The following is a 16,964-nucleotide window of genomic DNA, read 5'->3' as shown; positions in this document are numbered from 1 at the left end:
TGGTGCAATCAGGACTTCACAGGGTGCACCCCCCCCCCCTTATTTGTTTGTGGCAATCGGGACTTCACATGGTACACACCCCCTTATTGCTTTGGCGCAATCAGGACTTCATGGGGTACACCCTCCTTTATTGGTTTGGAGCAATCGGGACTTCACGTGATACATGCCCCCTTATTGCTTTGGTGCAATTGGGACTTCATGGGATACACCCTCCATTTTATTGGTTTGGGACAATCAGGACTTCATGGGGTACACCCCCCTTATTGCTTTGGCGCAATCAGGACATCATGTGGTACATGCCCTCTTATTGCTTTGGCACACTCAGAACTTCACTGGGTACACCCCCTTTATTGCTTTGGCACAATTAGGACTTCATGGGGTACACCGCCTACTTATTGGTTTGGGACAATCGAGACTTCATGGGGTACACCCCCCCTTATTGCTTTGGCGCAATCAGGACTTCACAGGGTACACCCCCCTTTATTGGTTTGGAGCATTGGGGATTTCATGTGATACATGCCCCCTTATTGCTTTGGCGCAATTGGGACTTCATGGGGTACACCCCTCACTTACTGGTTTGGCGCAATCAGGACATCATGTGGTACATGCCCTCTTATTGCTTTGGCACACTCAGAACTTCACTGAGTACACCCCCCTTTATTGGTTTGGAGCATTCGGGATTTTACGTGATACACGCCCCCTTATTGCTTTGGCGCAATCAGGACTTCATGGGGTACACCCCCCCCCCCCCCCCATTGCTTTGGCGCAATCAGGACTTCACTGGGTACTCCCCACTTATTGATTTGGCACAATCAGGGTTATATGCACTCGTTGACGTAATTGGAAACTTCACAGGGGACAACCCCCTTATTGAGATTGGGATTTCACGGATTTCAAGAGTGAAGCAGTGCACAGTTTGGCTTGAGTGAGAGACGAGAAATTGTGTGGCACACCAGGGAATGAAGTAAAACGGGGGATTTGGAGATATTCATTATTTGTTTGGGAACCATCTTGGTACTGCTACTGAAGACCAAAAGCCGGTACTGATACCAAAATTAAAATGTTAGTACTTCAACAACACTGCTGTGATGCAACTCTTCAGAGAGCTTACCGCAGTGTACAAATAAGAACCTCGTAGCATTCTTTGAATTGGACAACTACTTTAAAACTGTAGGCTATTGCAGCTGCTAGAAAACTGACCCTAACGGTGATGTGAAAGTGTCTTTTTGAGACTTTACATGTTATTTAAATGTTTTATCTGAAATCTTGATCTATACTAATAAAAGGCAAAGCCTTCACTGACTCACTCACTCATCACTAATTTTCCAACTTCCCGTGTAGGTGAAAGGCTGAAATTTGGCAGGCTCATTCCTTACAGCTTACTTACAAAAGTTAGGCAGGTTTCATTTCGAAATTCAAAGCGTAACGGTCATAACTGGAACCTCTTTTGTGTCCATATACAGTAATGGACTGCAGCTCGCTGGCCGTGGGAGGCGGGGTTGCGTATCGCGTCATCACACCTCCCACATAATCACGTGAACTGACTGTGAAGGAGAAAGGACGGGCTTATATGGCGTTTGTTTATAAAACACCGGACAGGCTGTGTAAAGGCAGCTTCACAAAAAAACAGATCCTTAACAAAATTGTTATTGGTATATTTTCCCTCAATTTAAAAAGGTTTTCTTTTCTTCTTAATTAAAATTTAAAAGCAATACTTCACCGCTGCGAAGCCCCTCTAGCGCTTACGTCCGAGGTTCGATTCCTGTAAGGGAGTGCAGTGAGTGTGTACGCCTGATGAGCCAAGAATTACGGCAAAACACGTGTCGCGTATTCTTTGCATTATTTGACAGTAAACTATTTTCAACCATTCTATGATCTGCTTCTCACAACTGAAGGCACCGTGGCTGATGTTACCTGACTTGCTGGCCAACCATAAGCGTTACCTGGTAGGTAACCACCCATAGAATCAGATTGTGATTCAGACTACGAATGCCGTGAATGTAATTACCCCAATATACATGCTGTCAAATAAACGAACCACACGCCGTGGCGCAATGTTAGGGTCTTCGCCTCTAGCGCTGACGTCCGAAGTTCGATTCCCGTAAGCGAGTGCAGTGAGTGTGTATGCCTGATGAGCCAAGAATTAGGGCGAAACACGTGTCGCGTACTCTTTGCATTATTTGACAGTAAACTATTTTCAACCATTCTATGATCTGCTTCTCACAACTGAAGGCACCATGGCTGATGTTAGCTGACTTGCTGGCCAACCATAAGCGTTACCTGGTAGGTAACCACCCATACAATCAGATTGTGATTCAGACTACGAATGCCGTGAATATATATATATATATATATATATATATATATATATATATAAAAAAAAATAGATATGTATATATATATATATATATATATATATATATATATATATTATATATATATATATATATGTGAATGTATATATGTATGTCTATATTTATATATATATATATATATATATGTGCATATGTATATATATGTGTATATATGTAGATATGTATATATTTATATGTATATATATGTGCATATGTATACATATGTGTATATATGTAGATATGTATATATTTATATGTATATATATGTACATATGTATATATATATATATGTAGATGTGTACATTTGTATATGTATATATATGTATATGTGGATGTGTATATGTATGTATATATATGTATATGTAGATATGTGTATATGTAGATATGTATATTGTGATAGATTAGAGGTCTCCGTGACCCCTTGAACCCTCAGACTAGACGTCAGACACCAGGTAAAAGTCCAAATATAATATTTATTAATATAAATAAGTGCACAAAGCACCCTCCTCTCCACAATACTCAATAATAAACAATAATCAATAATCCTCCACACTCCCAGACACTTTGCCACCCTTCCTCCCAGCTCAGCTCAAATGTCTGGGCTCACCCAGAGTCCTTTTAAAGCCCCTGACCCGGAAGTGGCTGTAAGCCAAACCCACAAGTCCGTTTTCCTTCCGGGTCAGGGCAAAGTCCTTTTCTTCATCCCGGGAGCACATCGCTTCTTCCAGTCACGTGACTGGGATGCACTCCCGGGTTATAGGGCACACAAGAGCTTACTAGCCCCCCTACAGCGACTCCTGGCAGCCCCCAAGGTATCCAGCAGGGCTGTGTCAAAACACTACAAAGTCCATGAGGCCCTGCTGGAACTCGGGGCGCAAATATGCTGTCCGGAGGGCTCCTCCTAGCGGCCTGGGGGTGACGACCGGAGTCCATAGGCGGTCGTCTGTCACAGTCCCTCCCCCTTAGCGACGACCAGTGGGGCGGAGCGTTGATTCCCGCGAGGGACGTCTTCCTCCAGGAGAACGCGAGATCCGGGCCGTGGTTCTGCTGTCTAGATCCCCCAGCGAACCTTGGGGGAACGGTGTATCTGATGTCTCTTCGCTCCCCTGTCCTCTGGGGACAACTCCTCCACACGTGGCCCGGTTGCCGGCAGTTATAGCACCGCCGACGTCCTCCTGGTGGCCTCTCTTCCCGAGACCTGAAGCACCTCGGGAATTCTGTCAGCTCCACCCTGTCCTCCGCCAAGGAGGGGTTAACAGCCGCTTTGCTGCTCTTTGCCCTTGTCTTTTCCCTGTTAGGAGACCCGCATTTCTGTGTGGGGATCTCCTGCTTTCTCTGGGGCTTGTGCACAACGTGAGGCTCTCTATGGAAGAGAGAGAGCCTCTTTGCTGTTTGCACGCCCGTTGTCCTATATAAATTCGGAGGCGGCGTCATTAGTACCGTATCGCTCCGGGTAACAGCACTATTCAGCTGCCCCGGGACGATCGGTGCTTCCCCCGCCTCTTCATTAACCAACGGCAACCCCTTTATCACGCGGGTCGGGCTTTTAACGTCCGCCTTAGTCCCGAGCAGCGTCTGATACCGCTGCTCCGGTTCTAACGGACAATTACCCGACCACTCCGTCATCGTGCCACATTCCCTTGTCGGAGACACAGCGCTTTGACAACCGCAACTTATTAAACGCGGTGCCGATTCACACTGCGTCCCCTTATTATATACGGCGCAGATATCCCTCACCTGCACCGCCGAATCAATCGAGGCCGGGGCTTCACGGCCTAACCGCCGAAGGTATTCATCCACCTTTTTTACCGGCGCTTCGGCCGTCGCTCCCAGGTCTCCGATGATCTTCTTTATCGCCTGTAGCATCTGTAAAATACTACGTACGGGTTCGATTAATTTTTCGAGGTCCCGCACGTCTATAAAGTTATTTATTTCGGCCGGCGGTAAGCCCACTCCCTTGTTAGTCTTACCAGCCAGTCGGGAGCCAATGAGCACGTCCGCTGTCGGCACGTGCTCTGACGGGTCTCGCGGAGGCTTCTGGGAATTGGAGTCTTTTTTGTCTGAGGGTCGGGTTGCCTTCTTTGGCGAACTGCCGTCTGTCTTTATTAATTTCTCGACATCGGGAGCAGTCACTACTCGGCCCTCCTTACCTTTTTGCGGGGTGAGCAGTGCTTCGCTCGCCTCCCCCTTCCCTTTTGGAAAGTCCACGTCCGTTTTTTTTTTCGGAGAAGGAGCAAACAGCGGGTCGAGGACCACGTCCTTCCCGGAAAGCTTCGGGTTGGGTCACGTGTCCCTTATCGGCTGCCGACATGCGGAAGTCAGTCATCTCTCTCCCCGGCTCGAACAAGAGCTTGCCACCGTTTACAGGAGTCTCGTCTGCATCCCGCAGAGCCTCCGGATGATCTAGTCCGAGGTAGGTGCAAGGTACAAGATGCGTTATTATCAATTTATCCGCAATTATTTCCCCGGCACCTACCTCGTTGCAGTCTTCTTCCATAGGCTTCTCCCGCTCTGTGTGGTCGCTCCTACGCTCCTCCCGAGCGTCGGCCATTACGAAAAGAGCTTCTCCGCTGGCGCTGCCGCTCTGCTTGCCTCTCTTCTTCCCCATAACGGACCTGGTAAAGGTAGGTTCAGGCGATGTTTCTGCGTGTCTGGACGTTATCCTCTTAGGGTTCTGTCCACAATAAAATTTTGTAAATACAGGTCCTCTGCCAAATCGACAGCCAGAGAATCCTGCCGACTACGCCAATTGTGATAGATTAGAGGTCTCCGTGACCCCTTGAACCCTCAGACTAGACGTCAGACACCAGGTAAAAGTCCAAATATAATATTTATTAATATAAATAAGTGCACAAAGCACCCTCCTCTCCACAATACTCAATAATAAACAATAATCAATAATCCTCCACACTCCCAGACACTTTGCCACCCTTCCTCCCAGCTCAGCTCAAATGTCTGGGCTCACCCAGAGTCCTTTTAAAGCCCCTGACCCGGAAGTGGCTGTAAGCCAAACCCACAAGTCCGTTTTCCTTCCAGGTCAGGGCAAAGTCCTTTTCTTCATCCCGGGAGCACATCGCTTCTTCCAGTCACGTGACTGGGATGCACTCCCGGGTTATAGGGCACACAAGAGCTTACTAGCCACCCTACAGCGACTCCTGGCGGCCCCCAAGGTATCCAGCAGGGCTGTGTCAAAACACTACAAAGTCCATGAGGCCCTGCTGGAACTCGGGGCGCAAATATGCTGTCCGGAGGGCTCCTCCTAGCGGCCTGGGGGGTGACGACCGGAGTCCATAGGCGGTCGTCTGTCACAATATATATGTATATATGTACTGTATATGTATATATATGTTTACATAACCTCTTTAACACACTACTTCTCCGCTGCGAAGCGCGGGTATTTTGCTAGTTTACTATAATGTGAAGAACTGAATCATACCGCATATGAGATACTACTGTAAGTATTTCAATCTGCTTTGTGCAAGATGTCTTAGGAACAAGTAAAAGCATCTGGTCTGCTGACCTGAGAGAGTGAGACGGTACATGATGGTGCAGCAGTTCCGGCAGATAGGGCGGCACGATGGTGCAGTAGTAGCGAAGCTACCTCGTAGTAAGGAGACCTGGGTTCGCTTCATGGGTCCTCCCTGCGTGGAGTCTGCATGTTCTCCCCGTGTCTGCGTGGCTTTCCTCCCACAGTCCAAAGACATGCAGGTTAGGTGCATTGGCAATCCTAAATTGTCCCTGGTGTGTGTTTGGTGTGTGTGTGTGTATGCCCTGTGTTGGGCTGGCACCCTGCCCGGGGTTTGTTCCTGCCTTGTGCCCTGTGCTGGCTGGGATTGGCTCCAGCAGACCCCTGTGACCCTGGGTTAGGATATAGCGGGTTGGACAATGACTGACTGACTGACAACCATTAAAGGATTTAAAAACAAATACAAAAACGAACTGGAAGCCAATTCGGGGTAACATGCTCATGCTTGCTTGTGCCAGTTAAAAATCGAGCAGCGGCATTTTGCACCAGCTGTAGACAAGCAATGGAGGCCTGGCTTATTCCAAAAAGAAGCACATTGCAGTAATCTAGACGAGAGGTTATTAAAGCACGTATCACTGTTTCAAGGTTGCGTTTAGACAAAACAGGCTTGATTTGTGACACTTGATTACTTAACACTAGAATCCCTGAAGCCTACAAAAAAAGTCATAATGCCAGGTAACCTTAAACTCCTTTGCACCTTTTCATCAGCGTCTTTTGTTTTGTAAATGTGTCAATCAGCACAAGCAGCAAGCAGCCTCCTATCCCATCCCCAACGACGCAACTAAAGTTCTCCCAGCTCAAGTCTGTGTATCTGGGTGTAAGGTGCCTGGAACTGAATAAGGTAAATAATATATCATTATTTGAAATACATAGATTTCATGTGTGTTCTGTATCTACAACGACCTGTGTAAATGTAGGATAACAGGAAATGTGAGGCAAGAAATGTTGAACACATACCGTAGATACTCGCGTATTAGTCGATCTCGCAGATAAGTCGAGTGTATTTTTAAGCCGAAAATTATGAAATTTGTTATGACCCGCGTATAAGTCGAGGGTAAAACTTGACAGCTATCAGAGATAGAGGGCGACAATCAGCTGTTAATGGCGACAAAACTCACTGTCACGTCACAGGCATTCCCTCTGTGCTTGGAGAAATGCTAGACTCGTTGACCCGGCAACTAATCCTTGTGTGTGCGTGAGTTGCGAAATGTAAACAAAGGCAAGATGGCATCGACATGTCACAAGGGAGCGAAGCGAGTGCAGAAAAGAAAACACTCGGCAGACAATGTTTTGCACATTATCGCTGAGTCGGACTCCGATTTTTCAGAATCGGATTTTATTGACAGTGATCAGGAATCGAGCAAGAGAGTGAGAAGCTGGCATCAGCTGATCGGACACCAGCCGATGCCGCGCCAGCTGATCTGCTGCCAGCTGAACGCATTCGCACAGCCGATGTACCTACGGCAAGGTTCGCGTGGGACGAATACCCAGACATTGATCCGTGGGAGCCGAACTGGCTACCGGACTTCACAAGACAGCATGGCTTGCTGTTGGACATGACAGATCACCCGCTGCTGGACTACTTCAGGCTGCTCTCTCCTGATGCTGCTTTTCAGCCATTGTTAGACGAGACAAACAGGTAGGCAGAGAAATTTTTTGAATCGCGGGCTGCGCTTGCATCGCATTGATAGCGTGCGTTGCCTTGGTTCTTTTGATTCCAAATCTGGTATGTTTGTTATCCAAAACTTGCAAAAGCTAATGCTCAAATTCAAGTATTTCACAGTTTAAAGAATTATTTAATGAAATTAGAAAAAAAACTAGCTAATTAGCAATAGTATTGCTGGCTTATAATTATTTCAAAGACCATGGGAAACGGCAGATGACCGGTGACTTAACACCGTGAAGCATTGAGTGTACAATGTCATTACCCAAATTCTATGGACAATTGTGTTGCCCCGTGGATAAGTCGACCCTATTTTTTTTAATTAATTTTAAGGCATAAATTTTTCGACTTATACGCGAGTGTCTACGGTAACTAAAACAGAAACTTTTTTCATGTTATAGTAATAGTGACAAAATGCTCACGTGAAGTGTCTTTCCTGTGAAGACTGAAGTCCAAATATCAAATCACAAAAGGTATAACAAAACAAGTGTGCTTTTATTCAAGAATATAACTAAAGAAAAAGAAACCACTCAATTTTACATATTGCTGTCAATGGGTAAAAACCGAAGCCCAAATATCAATCGATATAGAGTCGACATGCCTGCTTGGCTGGTGCAGAGGTAAGAGCTGCTGCCTCATAATCTGAAGGCTGCGGGTTGAAGTCCGAGTTCTCCCTGTTATGAGTAGTGAGCTGCCCGAGTTGGGGAGGGAGGGGGGGGTTCCCCTTTGAAATGTTTCAAAGTGATTGAATGGAGGGAAAAAATCATATAAATTTGTGTTAACATGTGAAAAAATAACCCAAAATACTGCATTGTTTTTTTTAAAAAGTAGCCGAAAAAAAATGCAACCCATGAAAGCCCATTTTTTTTCCCACGGATGACAATTAAAAATTGGACAAGAAAACCGCAGGCCTTCCAACACAGTTTAGCAAGACATCCATATCGGGAAATGCTGACTACAGTCCCCAACTTTCTTCATTTTATTATTATTGTTCTGTTTTTTGTTCAGTAGAACATGAGGCCCTCACAAATGACTTTGTTAATCTTTTAATTATTTATTTTTTCTGTAATTTCTTTTGATTGAGGCCTGTGTGCTGACAGTTTCACTGTTAATGAAAGGTAAGAACCAAGCTTAGTCGCATTTGTATTGGCCAGGGCTGGTATGTCTGTTAAAGAAGTTATTGCCACATTGACCCCTTTAATTGGTTTGGGGGTGATAACTTTTTCAGCCCCTTGAAATCGTTGTGAAAGCCGTGCAAACAGATAAATGATAGAAGTCCCAGCATTTCCTGAGAAGAAATATGACAAAAATGTACTGAAAAAAATACAATATGGCAGAAAATTGTATGTATTATTATTAGCAGTAATAGTAGTAGTACCCCCGTGACCCTGTGTTCGGATTCAGCGGTTTGGAAAATGGATGGATGGATAGTAGTAGTAGCAGTATTAGTAGTATTAATTAATGTAAAATTGTATTGTATTATCCTTTGTAAATATAATTAGGAATCACATGGAATTATCCATCCATCCATTTTCCAACCCGCTATATTCCTAACTACAGGGTCACGGGGGTCTACTGGAGCCAATCCCAGCCAACACAGGGCACAAGGCAGGAACCAATCCCGGGCAGGGTGCCAACCCACCGCAGACATGGAATTATGTTTATCTTTAAAAAAAACAAAAAAGTCATAAGCTATTTTGTATTGATGCCACTCTGTCATTATTTACAGGCTTACCTACAGAGGGCATGCACCCCTCTCTCTTCATGTCAGCATTGTCTGCCCATCCAGACCGCGCCCTGTCCCTGTGCTGGGAACAACACTGCAAGCTGCTGCCAGGAGTTGCTGGTATCCGAGCAAGCAAAGTGGCAACATGGAGCGTCGAGGAGGTAGGGATGCCGACAATTTCTTTATCAGCCAGTTTAAAAAAAAAATAGAAATTCAGTTTCAATTTATAGGACATGTAGGTAAGGTTAACTGCCCACTCTGAATTTGTCCCTGTGTGTGTCAGAGTGAGTGGGCTCTGTAATAGTTTATGCTTCGTGCATTAAGGTTGCAAGCTTTCCACAACTCTGAATTAGATCAGCAGGTTAGAAAATGGATGGGTGGATGGATGTCTTTGAAAATCAAACTGAATGTATTGTTGTCTTGTTACATTTAGGTTTCGAGTTTTGTTCAGAATCTTACTGGCTGTGAAGAACAAGCTCGGCTATTCAAAGATGAGGTATATATGGATAACATTTCATTACTATACATTAATTATTCCATCTGTCCATCCCATATTGCACATTCAGCCGTATAGCATGCTTATACACTTGGATGCCAACTCGAGGTGCCAAGTAGCCATCTATATATAAGCGTTCTCATATGGACACTGGGTTTGTCGTACATTGATGTGAAAATACCTTTAATGCAGCATATTAAGTATCATCTGTCCATCCAGTTCAAGCTTGACTACACTTTTGTCCTATTTTATCAGCCTATGGTAGCCTTTACTATATGGCCTTTACTAAATCAGCACCAAAATAATTAGCGGGAGTTGTTCATGGCGAAACATTCATACACTGTAATGCTTTAGAATGGAAACCATTCTTGTAAATTACACAGTATGAAAAAAAGAAAAAATATACCCTAGCAGCCCTCACTGGAGTTTAGTTGACTGACTCGTAGATAATTTAGCAGGCTGTTTCACACTGCCAGAGCCCTCACTTCAGATCCTGGCTGTTACTCGGTGTGGAGTTGACACCTTCTCCCTATGTCTGCATGGGTTTTTTCCTCCGTCTAAAGATTAACCCGTGAACCCTAAACATGAGCGTGTCCTGCAGTAGACTGGCACTCCCGCCAGGTTTCGTTGCTACTGTATGCCCTGTGCTGCTGGGATAAGCTCCTGCTCCTGAAACCCAAAAGCAGAAGAAGTGAATTTGAGGATGGATTGAAGGATATGTTTAGATTCATCCTGATTAAACCCTTTAGCTGGTGACCCTGGCAAAGATAGATAGATAGATAGATAGATAGATAGACAGACAGACAGACAGACAGACAGACAGACAGACAGACAGACAGACAGACAGACAGACAGACAGACAGACAGACAGACAGACAGACAGATAGATAGATAGATAGATAGATAGATAGATAGATAGATAGATAGATAGATAGATAGATAGATAGATAGATAGATAGATAGATAGATACTTTATTAATCCCAAGGGGAAATTCACATACTCCAGCAGCAGCATACTGATAAAGAACAATATTAAATTAAAGAGTGATAACAACGCAGGTATACAGACAGACAATAACTTTGTTTAATGTTAACGTTTACCCTCCTGGGTGGAATTGAAGAGTCACATAGTGTGGGGGAGGAACGATCTCCTCAGTCTGTCAGTGGAGCAGGACGGTGACAGCAGTCTGTCGCTGAAGCTGCTCTTCTGTCTGGAGATGACATTGTTTAGTGGATGCAGTGGATTCTCCATGATTGACAGGAGTCTGCTCAGCGCCCGTCGCTCTGCCACAGATGTCAAACTGTCCAGCTCTGTGCCTACAATAGAGCCTGCCTTCCTCACCAGTTTGTCCAAGTTATGCACCTTACAAAAGACAGTATGGAGCTCGGCCCAGACACAGATAGGCAGACATTGTTGGTTCAAACCCACACACGTTTATTTACAATATTTTACTCTTTACAAGGTGCACACACAACCCCAAAACTCCCCCAAAAGTCCAGGCCTTTCAAACCATGATGCCTCTCTTCAGGTCGCCTCTTTTCCTCTCCTCCCAAGCTCTGTCCTTCTCCACTCTCGACTCAAGCCATCAAACAGAGGGAGGCGGCCCCTTTTATCCCCACCCGGACGTGCTCCAGGTGCCTCCCGATAATCTTCTGCCAGCACTCCCCAGTGTGGTGAAAGTACCGGCTGCACACCCGGAAGCACTCTGGGTGTCCCTGGTCGTCTTCCCCCCAGCAGTTCCGGGTGTGGTGGAAGTGCTGAGGACCAGGGCTCTCCAGGTATTGGGGCACCCCCTGGCGGTGACCACGGGCCCCTATAGGGTTGAGCTTCCAAGCTCAGTTCCTGTGATCCCCAAAGCCACCATTGTGGTCGCCCCCTCGTGGTCTGGAGGAGGTGTAATTCCTCCTCCGGTCCTTCCAGGCATCCCGGCTGGGTGCCACCCCCAGCCGCTTGCCACAACAGATATATAAGTAATAGAGGCTCAGTCTTTATGGAATTGTTTTTTTTAAGTCTCTAAATTCAAGTCTGATAATAAGGCCAGGAGGAAAATAAAAACAAAAATCTGTAGAGGTTCCAGGCAAAAAGACCCCCGCCAGCCCTAACTGGGCATTCCACCTAACAGAAATGTACTTAAGTAATTCTTTACTGTTTTTTTTTAGGCTTCGTCTTAGAAGATTCAATGCAAGGGGGCCTTGTGGCAAGTTGGGGTATCCGCTTTCGTTCAAAGAAATAATAAATCAGAAAAACATGCAAATGTATTGTATCATGATTTCCAGTCTTACCAGATGAATAATAATAATAATAATAATTCTTTACATTTATAGTATACAGGGGGTCCTCGGGTTACAACGTCTCGTTACGATGTTTCGAGTTTGCAACACTCACACCCATAAAAACTTTTAAATAATTGAGATGTGAGAAGGAATAAAGGTACGGATTTTTTTTTACGCTCATTTTTTCTGTTACTACATTGCCGTGTACAGTATAGTATATTTATGTCCGTTTCCTTTTTCTGTGGCTTAGTTCTGTTTTTATGTTCTAGATTATGAATTTGCAAATGTGTTAGGATATGTAAGTGACTCAGGCTAGGGTGTGTTTCGACTTACACCAAAATTCAGGTTACATCACTGTCGTAGGAATGGAACTGTGTCATAACCCGAGGACCCCCTGTATAGTGCTTTTCATAGTGAGAGGGGAGCCACGTCAAGCACCACTTAATGTGCAGCATTCACCTGGATGATGCGACGGCAGCCATTTTTGCGCCAGTAACTGTTAGGTGCTGAAGTGGTGAGAGAGAGAGCCAACAAGGGATGATTAGGGGGCCAGAATGACTAGGGCATGGAGGGCAGTTTATCCTGGACATCGGGATGCACCCCGCTCTTTACAAAGGATGCCCTGGGATCTTTTATGACAACAGAGAGTCAGGACCTTGATTTTACATCTCCTCTGAAGGACTACGCCATTTTTACAGCATAGTGTCCCTGTCATTGCCCTTGGGCATTGGGTTCCACATTCAGACCACAGAATAAGCATCCCTTGCTGGCTGCCTCAACAACCCAAGCTTATTCCAAGATGGTCTCCCATCCGACTACTGGCTGGGCCCGAACATGCTTTGCTTCAATTGAATGACCTGTTCTGAAGTGCATGCGATGACATAAACACTCAGTTAGCTCCCTGCATGCACCACTTAGGAGAGTAGGCCTCCATCCATTTATTGCATACACCTCTTTCCAATTTAGCCTACCCCAGCAGAATCGGGTGCAAGGCAGAGATCAAGCGTGGATGACATGACAGCCAATTGCAGGGCACTCCATACAGATTATGATCACATCAGGATGCTACCTCAGAACTCCTGAAGATGTGGTGCCTCGGTATTAACTAGTCCACCATGCTAACACTTGCCAAAAGTCATGTCATACTGTTCATCTAAAGCACTTTTAGGTGTAGTTTTCCTTGTGCGTTGCTACAGTAGATAAAATGAAATGTGTTTGCTAAAAATGAAAAGCATTGTATCTAGTAGAGTAACTAGGGACGCATCGGCTAACGTGATATCACTAAAATGCTATGAAAATAAATGTAACTACTGTATGTCTTTTCAGATGATCGACGGAGAGGCGTTCCTCTTGTTGACGCAGACCGACATCGTGAAAATTATGAGCATCAAGTTGGGCCCAGCTCTGAAGATCTACAATGCCATTCTGATGTTTAAAAGTACTGATGACAGTCTCAAGTGAAAGCCCACCCTCCCCAAAAGCACATCCATCCCCCACCTTTAGCTTTACAGTGTGTGCCAATATGCAGAGACGCTGTTACTGCTGTTCAGCTATGCTTTTTTGCAGTCAGTACGGCCATCAGAGAGAATTTAGAGAAGGCTGTTTGGAAATCTCCAGAAACAAAAAAATGCATCTGTACTTCTTTTGATCTCAAGAGGATGTCTTGTTTGTTTGTTTATTTATTTATTTATTTATTTGTTTATTTATGTATAGGAGCTGTAAACGTGAATGCCTCTCGGAGGTGTCTTTGTTGAAAATGACAATGACGTTTCACCAAGGGAGGCCATTTTTTTGCACTCTGGCGTCTGCAGCCTTTAAATGTAAAGTACGCTTCAAAAAAAAAACTGACTGGCTGCCAATGCTTGTGCAAGTCAGAGCACACTGTGTGGAGTCCGGCTTAAGTTGTGTCAAACGGAGGTAACCTCGACACCGTAGCTAGAAAATATCAGTTATGCTGAGGGAGTAGCGGCCTAACAGGCTTTCCTGCGCTCTGCAGGGCTGAATTACCTACATAGTAGGCTGAATCACGATGCCATTATGCACTTTTACTTTGATTCACTCCCAGTGTGTTGTATTGTAGTGTGTCTGGTACTAAACTGGAGCATTATGTGCCATAGTGGTCTTTACTTTATACTTCCACTGACAGGGTTTCACAAACAGGTGTCGATTCTTGGGTCCTTTGCCTGCTTGTGAGGCCACGATAAGTTAGAAAGCAACTGTGAAACGTGATTTAATTTATTACTGGATTAACATTTATGACTGTTTGGCTGTGTCTGATTTATAGTGGACTGTATAAAGCTTCTTATCGATGAATCTTAAACACAATTCATGCCCAACTTCTAGTGAATTCTGCTTAAAGGGGAAGTTCCCCTTTTTAGATATATAGACTAATCTTCACACCTGCCCGAGTCGGTGCTTTAAAAAGCTCAAGATACCCGTCTACTCCACAGAAACCTGTCGCATGTAACTTATTAACACTCCCCGCTGCTTACCTTCAATTTAAAATTTCATCACGTATCATATTTCATATTTCAGGATTCCTCACAATTCCGTAATGGAACGTGGTCCTGTACGTTTTACTCTTTACGTGCTGCCTTTAGGTTCCATTATTAAGAAATACGACTTTTCTTTTCATTTTTATGGTGACGACACTCAGCTTTACTTTCCATTTAAAACATTACAGGGAGTTTCAGCACTCCTATTACAGGCGTGTTTAAATGAAATAAAATTCTAGACGGCAATCATTTTTCTTCAACTCAATGATGAAAACAGAAATACTGTTTTTTTGGAAATGATGAAATTTCAACTTCTCTAAATAATGCTCTTGGTTCACTGGTATCATATGAGAGGCCTTATACTAAGAACGTAGGGGTTATTTTTGAGAGAACTTTTAAAATTTTGATAAACAGACAAAACAATGCTGTAGTTATATCCTGTTTTTTTATCAGTTATCAAATGTCAGGGCTTTTTTTATCTCAAAATGATCACGAAAAAGCATTTCACAAGTTTATAACCTCTAGGTTAGATTATTACTTTCTTGTATACAAAGTTTAGGGAAAGTATTGTAATCATCCAAAGATTCGATATCGAGATTTTAATGAATCTCGACATTTTCGACCTCCCTGACTTTCTCGTTTACAAAGTGTAGGGAAAGTATTGAAATCCTCCAAAAATTCAGTTTCGAGATTTTGATGGAATCTCAAAGTTTTTGGACCTGAGTCCGAAAATACCATTTTTGGAATTATGTCTGTATGTGTGTGTATGTAAACACGATAACTTGAGTATGCTTTCACTTATGTCAACCACATTTTGCATACGAGTATAACGTACAAAATGTAGATTTCTATCAACCTTTGGGCTATTTCCATTCACCAGAAGTGGTACTTAACCTTTTATTCATGCAGCTGCACAGTCCGATTTATTCAACTTTACTTTTATAATAATTGTTCAACATATTATTAATTTGATTTGATTTGTTGATGATTCTTTAATGTATGTAATATAAAAATATAATCATTGTCTTGTGGTTTACTCCTCAGATATCCATCCCCATTATACGAGAAAGTCTAGAGGAGTCCACTCCTGAATTTTGTAATAGTCTGTACCTTGGGGTTGATCAGGCATCCTTACATCGCCTACAGATGATGCTGAATGCTGCGGCCCGTTTTTTAATTCGCACTCACAAATGTGACCATATTTCTCCAGTACTTGCCTCTCTACACTGGCTTCCAGTTCGTTTTTGAATTGATTTTAAAATTTTGTTATTGGTTTTTAAATGCCTAATGGTAACTTCTTACCGCTCGGATCTTTTAAAAATTTACACCCCAAAGATGGCACCTAGTGGTCCCTAGATCAAGATATAAACGGAGAGGTGACCAAGCTTTTTCGGAAGCTGCTCCTTCTCTGTGGAATAGTTTACCGGAGTATATCAGAATGGCCTCCACTTTAGTCACATTTAAGTCATTACTGACGACTTACTTCTTCACGATGGCTTTTGAATCAATGGTGTAAGTGAATCATTTTTTATTCTTATCATTGCTGCTGTTATTTTCATTTAAATTAATTTAATTTTCCTTTGTTTTCGTTTATTTGTAATTCTATGTGACCGATTTTTATGTGATTATTTTTATTTTTTGATTGTACAGCACTTTGGTCAGCGTTGGCTGTTTTTTTAATGTGCTTTATAAATATTTTTTTGTTGTTGTTTTGAAATGACCAGCTTCACAAAATCGACACAGTGTTTCAGTAGTTTGGCTATTTTCCTATGCCAACGACAATCCTTATGAATTAAATGTCTCCACGCTGCTTTTCTAGGCAGTTAAAAATGTGGCCGTACTTTTTGTTTTTAATATTTTAAAATCATGAACATGACTCGAAATTGGAGCGATGGAAGGAGTGAAATTTTAATTCACAAAATACTGTATATCTGTGCTATTTGGAAGCAACAATAATGAAGGTTGTTGTTTTATACCACATTCCGTGAAAATGAAGAAGGTGAAAGAATAATAAGAATTCTGTACATTTACTGTATATAGCACTTTTCTCGCTACTCAAAGTGCTTCACGTAGAGAGTGGGGAGCCACTTCATCCACCACCCACCTAGATGATGCTACAGCAGCCGTTATTGCACCAGTGTGCTCGCCACACATTAGGTGGTGAAGGAGTGAGAGAGACAGTTAGAGACAGGGGGTGATTAGGGGGCCAGAATGAGCAATTGAGACAGGATGTACTCTGCTCTTGTTGAAAGATGCCCAGGGACCTTTAATGACCAGAGACAGTCTGGACCTCAGTTTTATGTTTTCATATTTACGGCACTGAGTCCTCATCATTGCACATTGGAATCCACACACAGACCACAGGGGAGGTGTCTCCTGCTGGCCTCACCAACATCTCTTCAAGTAGCAACCCAAGCTTTACCTAGATGG

At 43.7% G+C, this 16,964-nt stretch overlaps 1 protein-coding gene across 1 annotated transcript in view; it reads left to right on the top strand.

The window, feature by feature from the left end:
• l3mbtl1 (L3MBTL histone methyl-lysine binding protein 1) overlaps positions 1-14,799 on the top strand; it is a 100,876-nt gene extending 86,077 nt beyond the window's left edge. The window contains exons 20-22 of the mRNA XM_028810633.2: positions 9,273-9,430; positions 9,703-9,765; positions 13,366-14,799. Of these exons, the coding sequence (XP_028666466.2) occupies positions 9,273-9,430; positions 9,703-9,765; positions 13,366-13,500 (356 nt within the window). The 3' untranslated portion in view covers positions 13,501-14,799. The remainder of the gene's footprint in view (positions 1-9,272; positions 9,431-9,702; positions 9,766-13,365) is intronic.
• The last annotated feature ends 2,165 nt before the right edge of the window (positions 14,800-16,964 follow it).

The sequence above is a fragment of the Erpetoichthys calabaricus genome, chromosome 10 (assembly GCF_900747795.2).
Source record: "Erpetoichthys calabaricus chromosome 10, fErpCal1.3, whole genome shotgun sequence".
In the NCBI taxonomy this organism is placed as follows: domain Eukaryota; kingdom Metazoa; phylum Chordata; class Cladistia; order Polypteriformes; family Polypteridae; genus Erpetoichthys; species Erpetoichthys calabaricus.
This window is presented reverse-complemented; position numbering and strand designations above follow the sequence as displayed.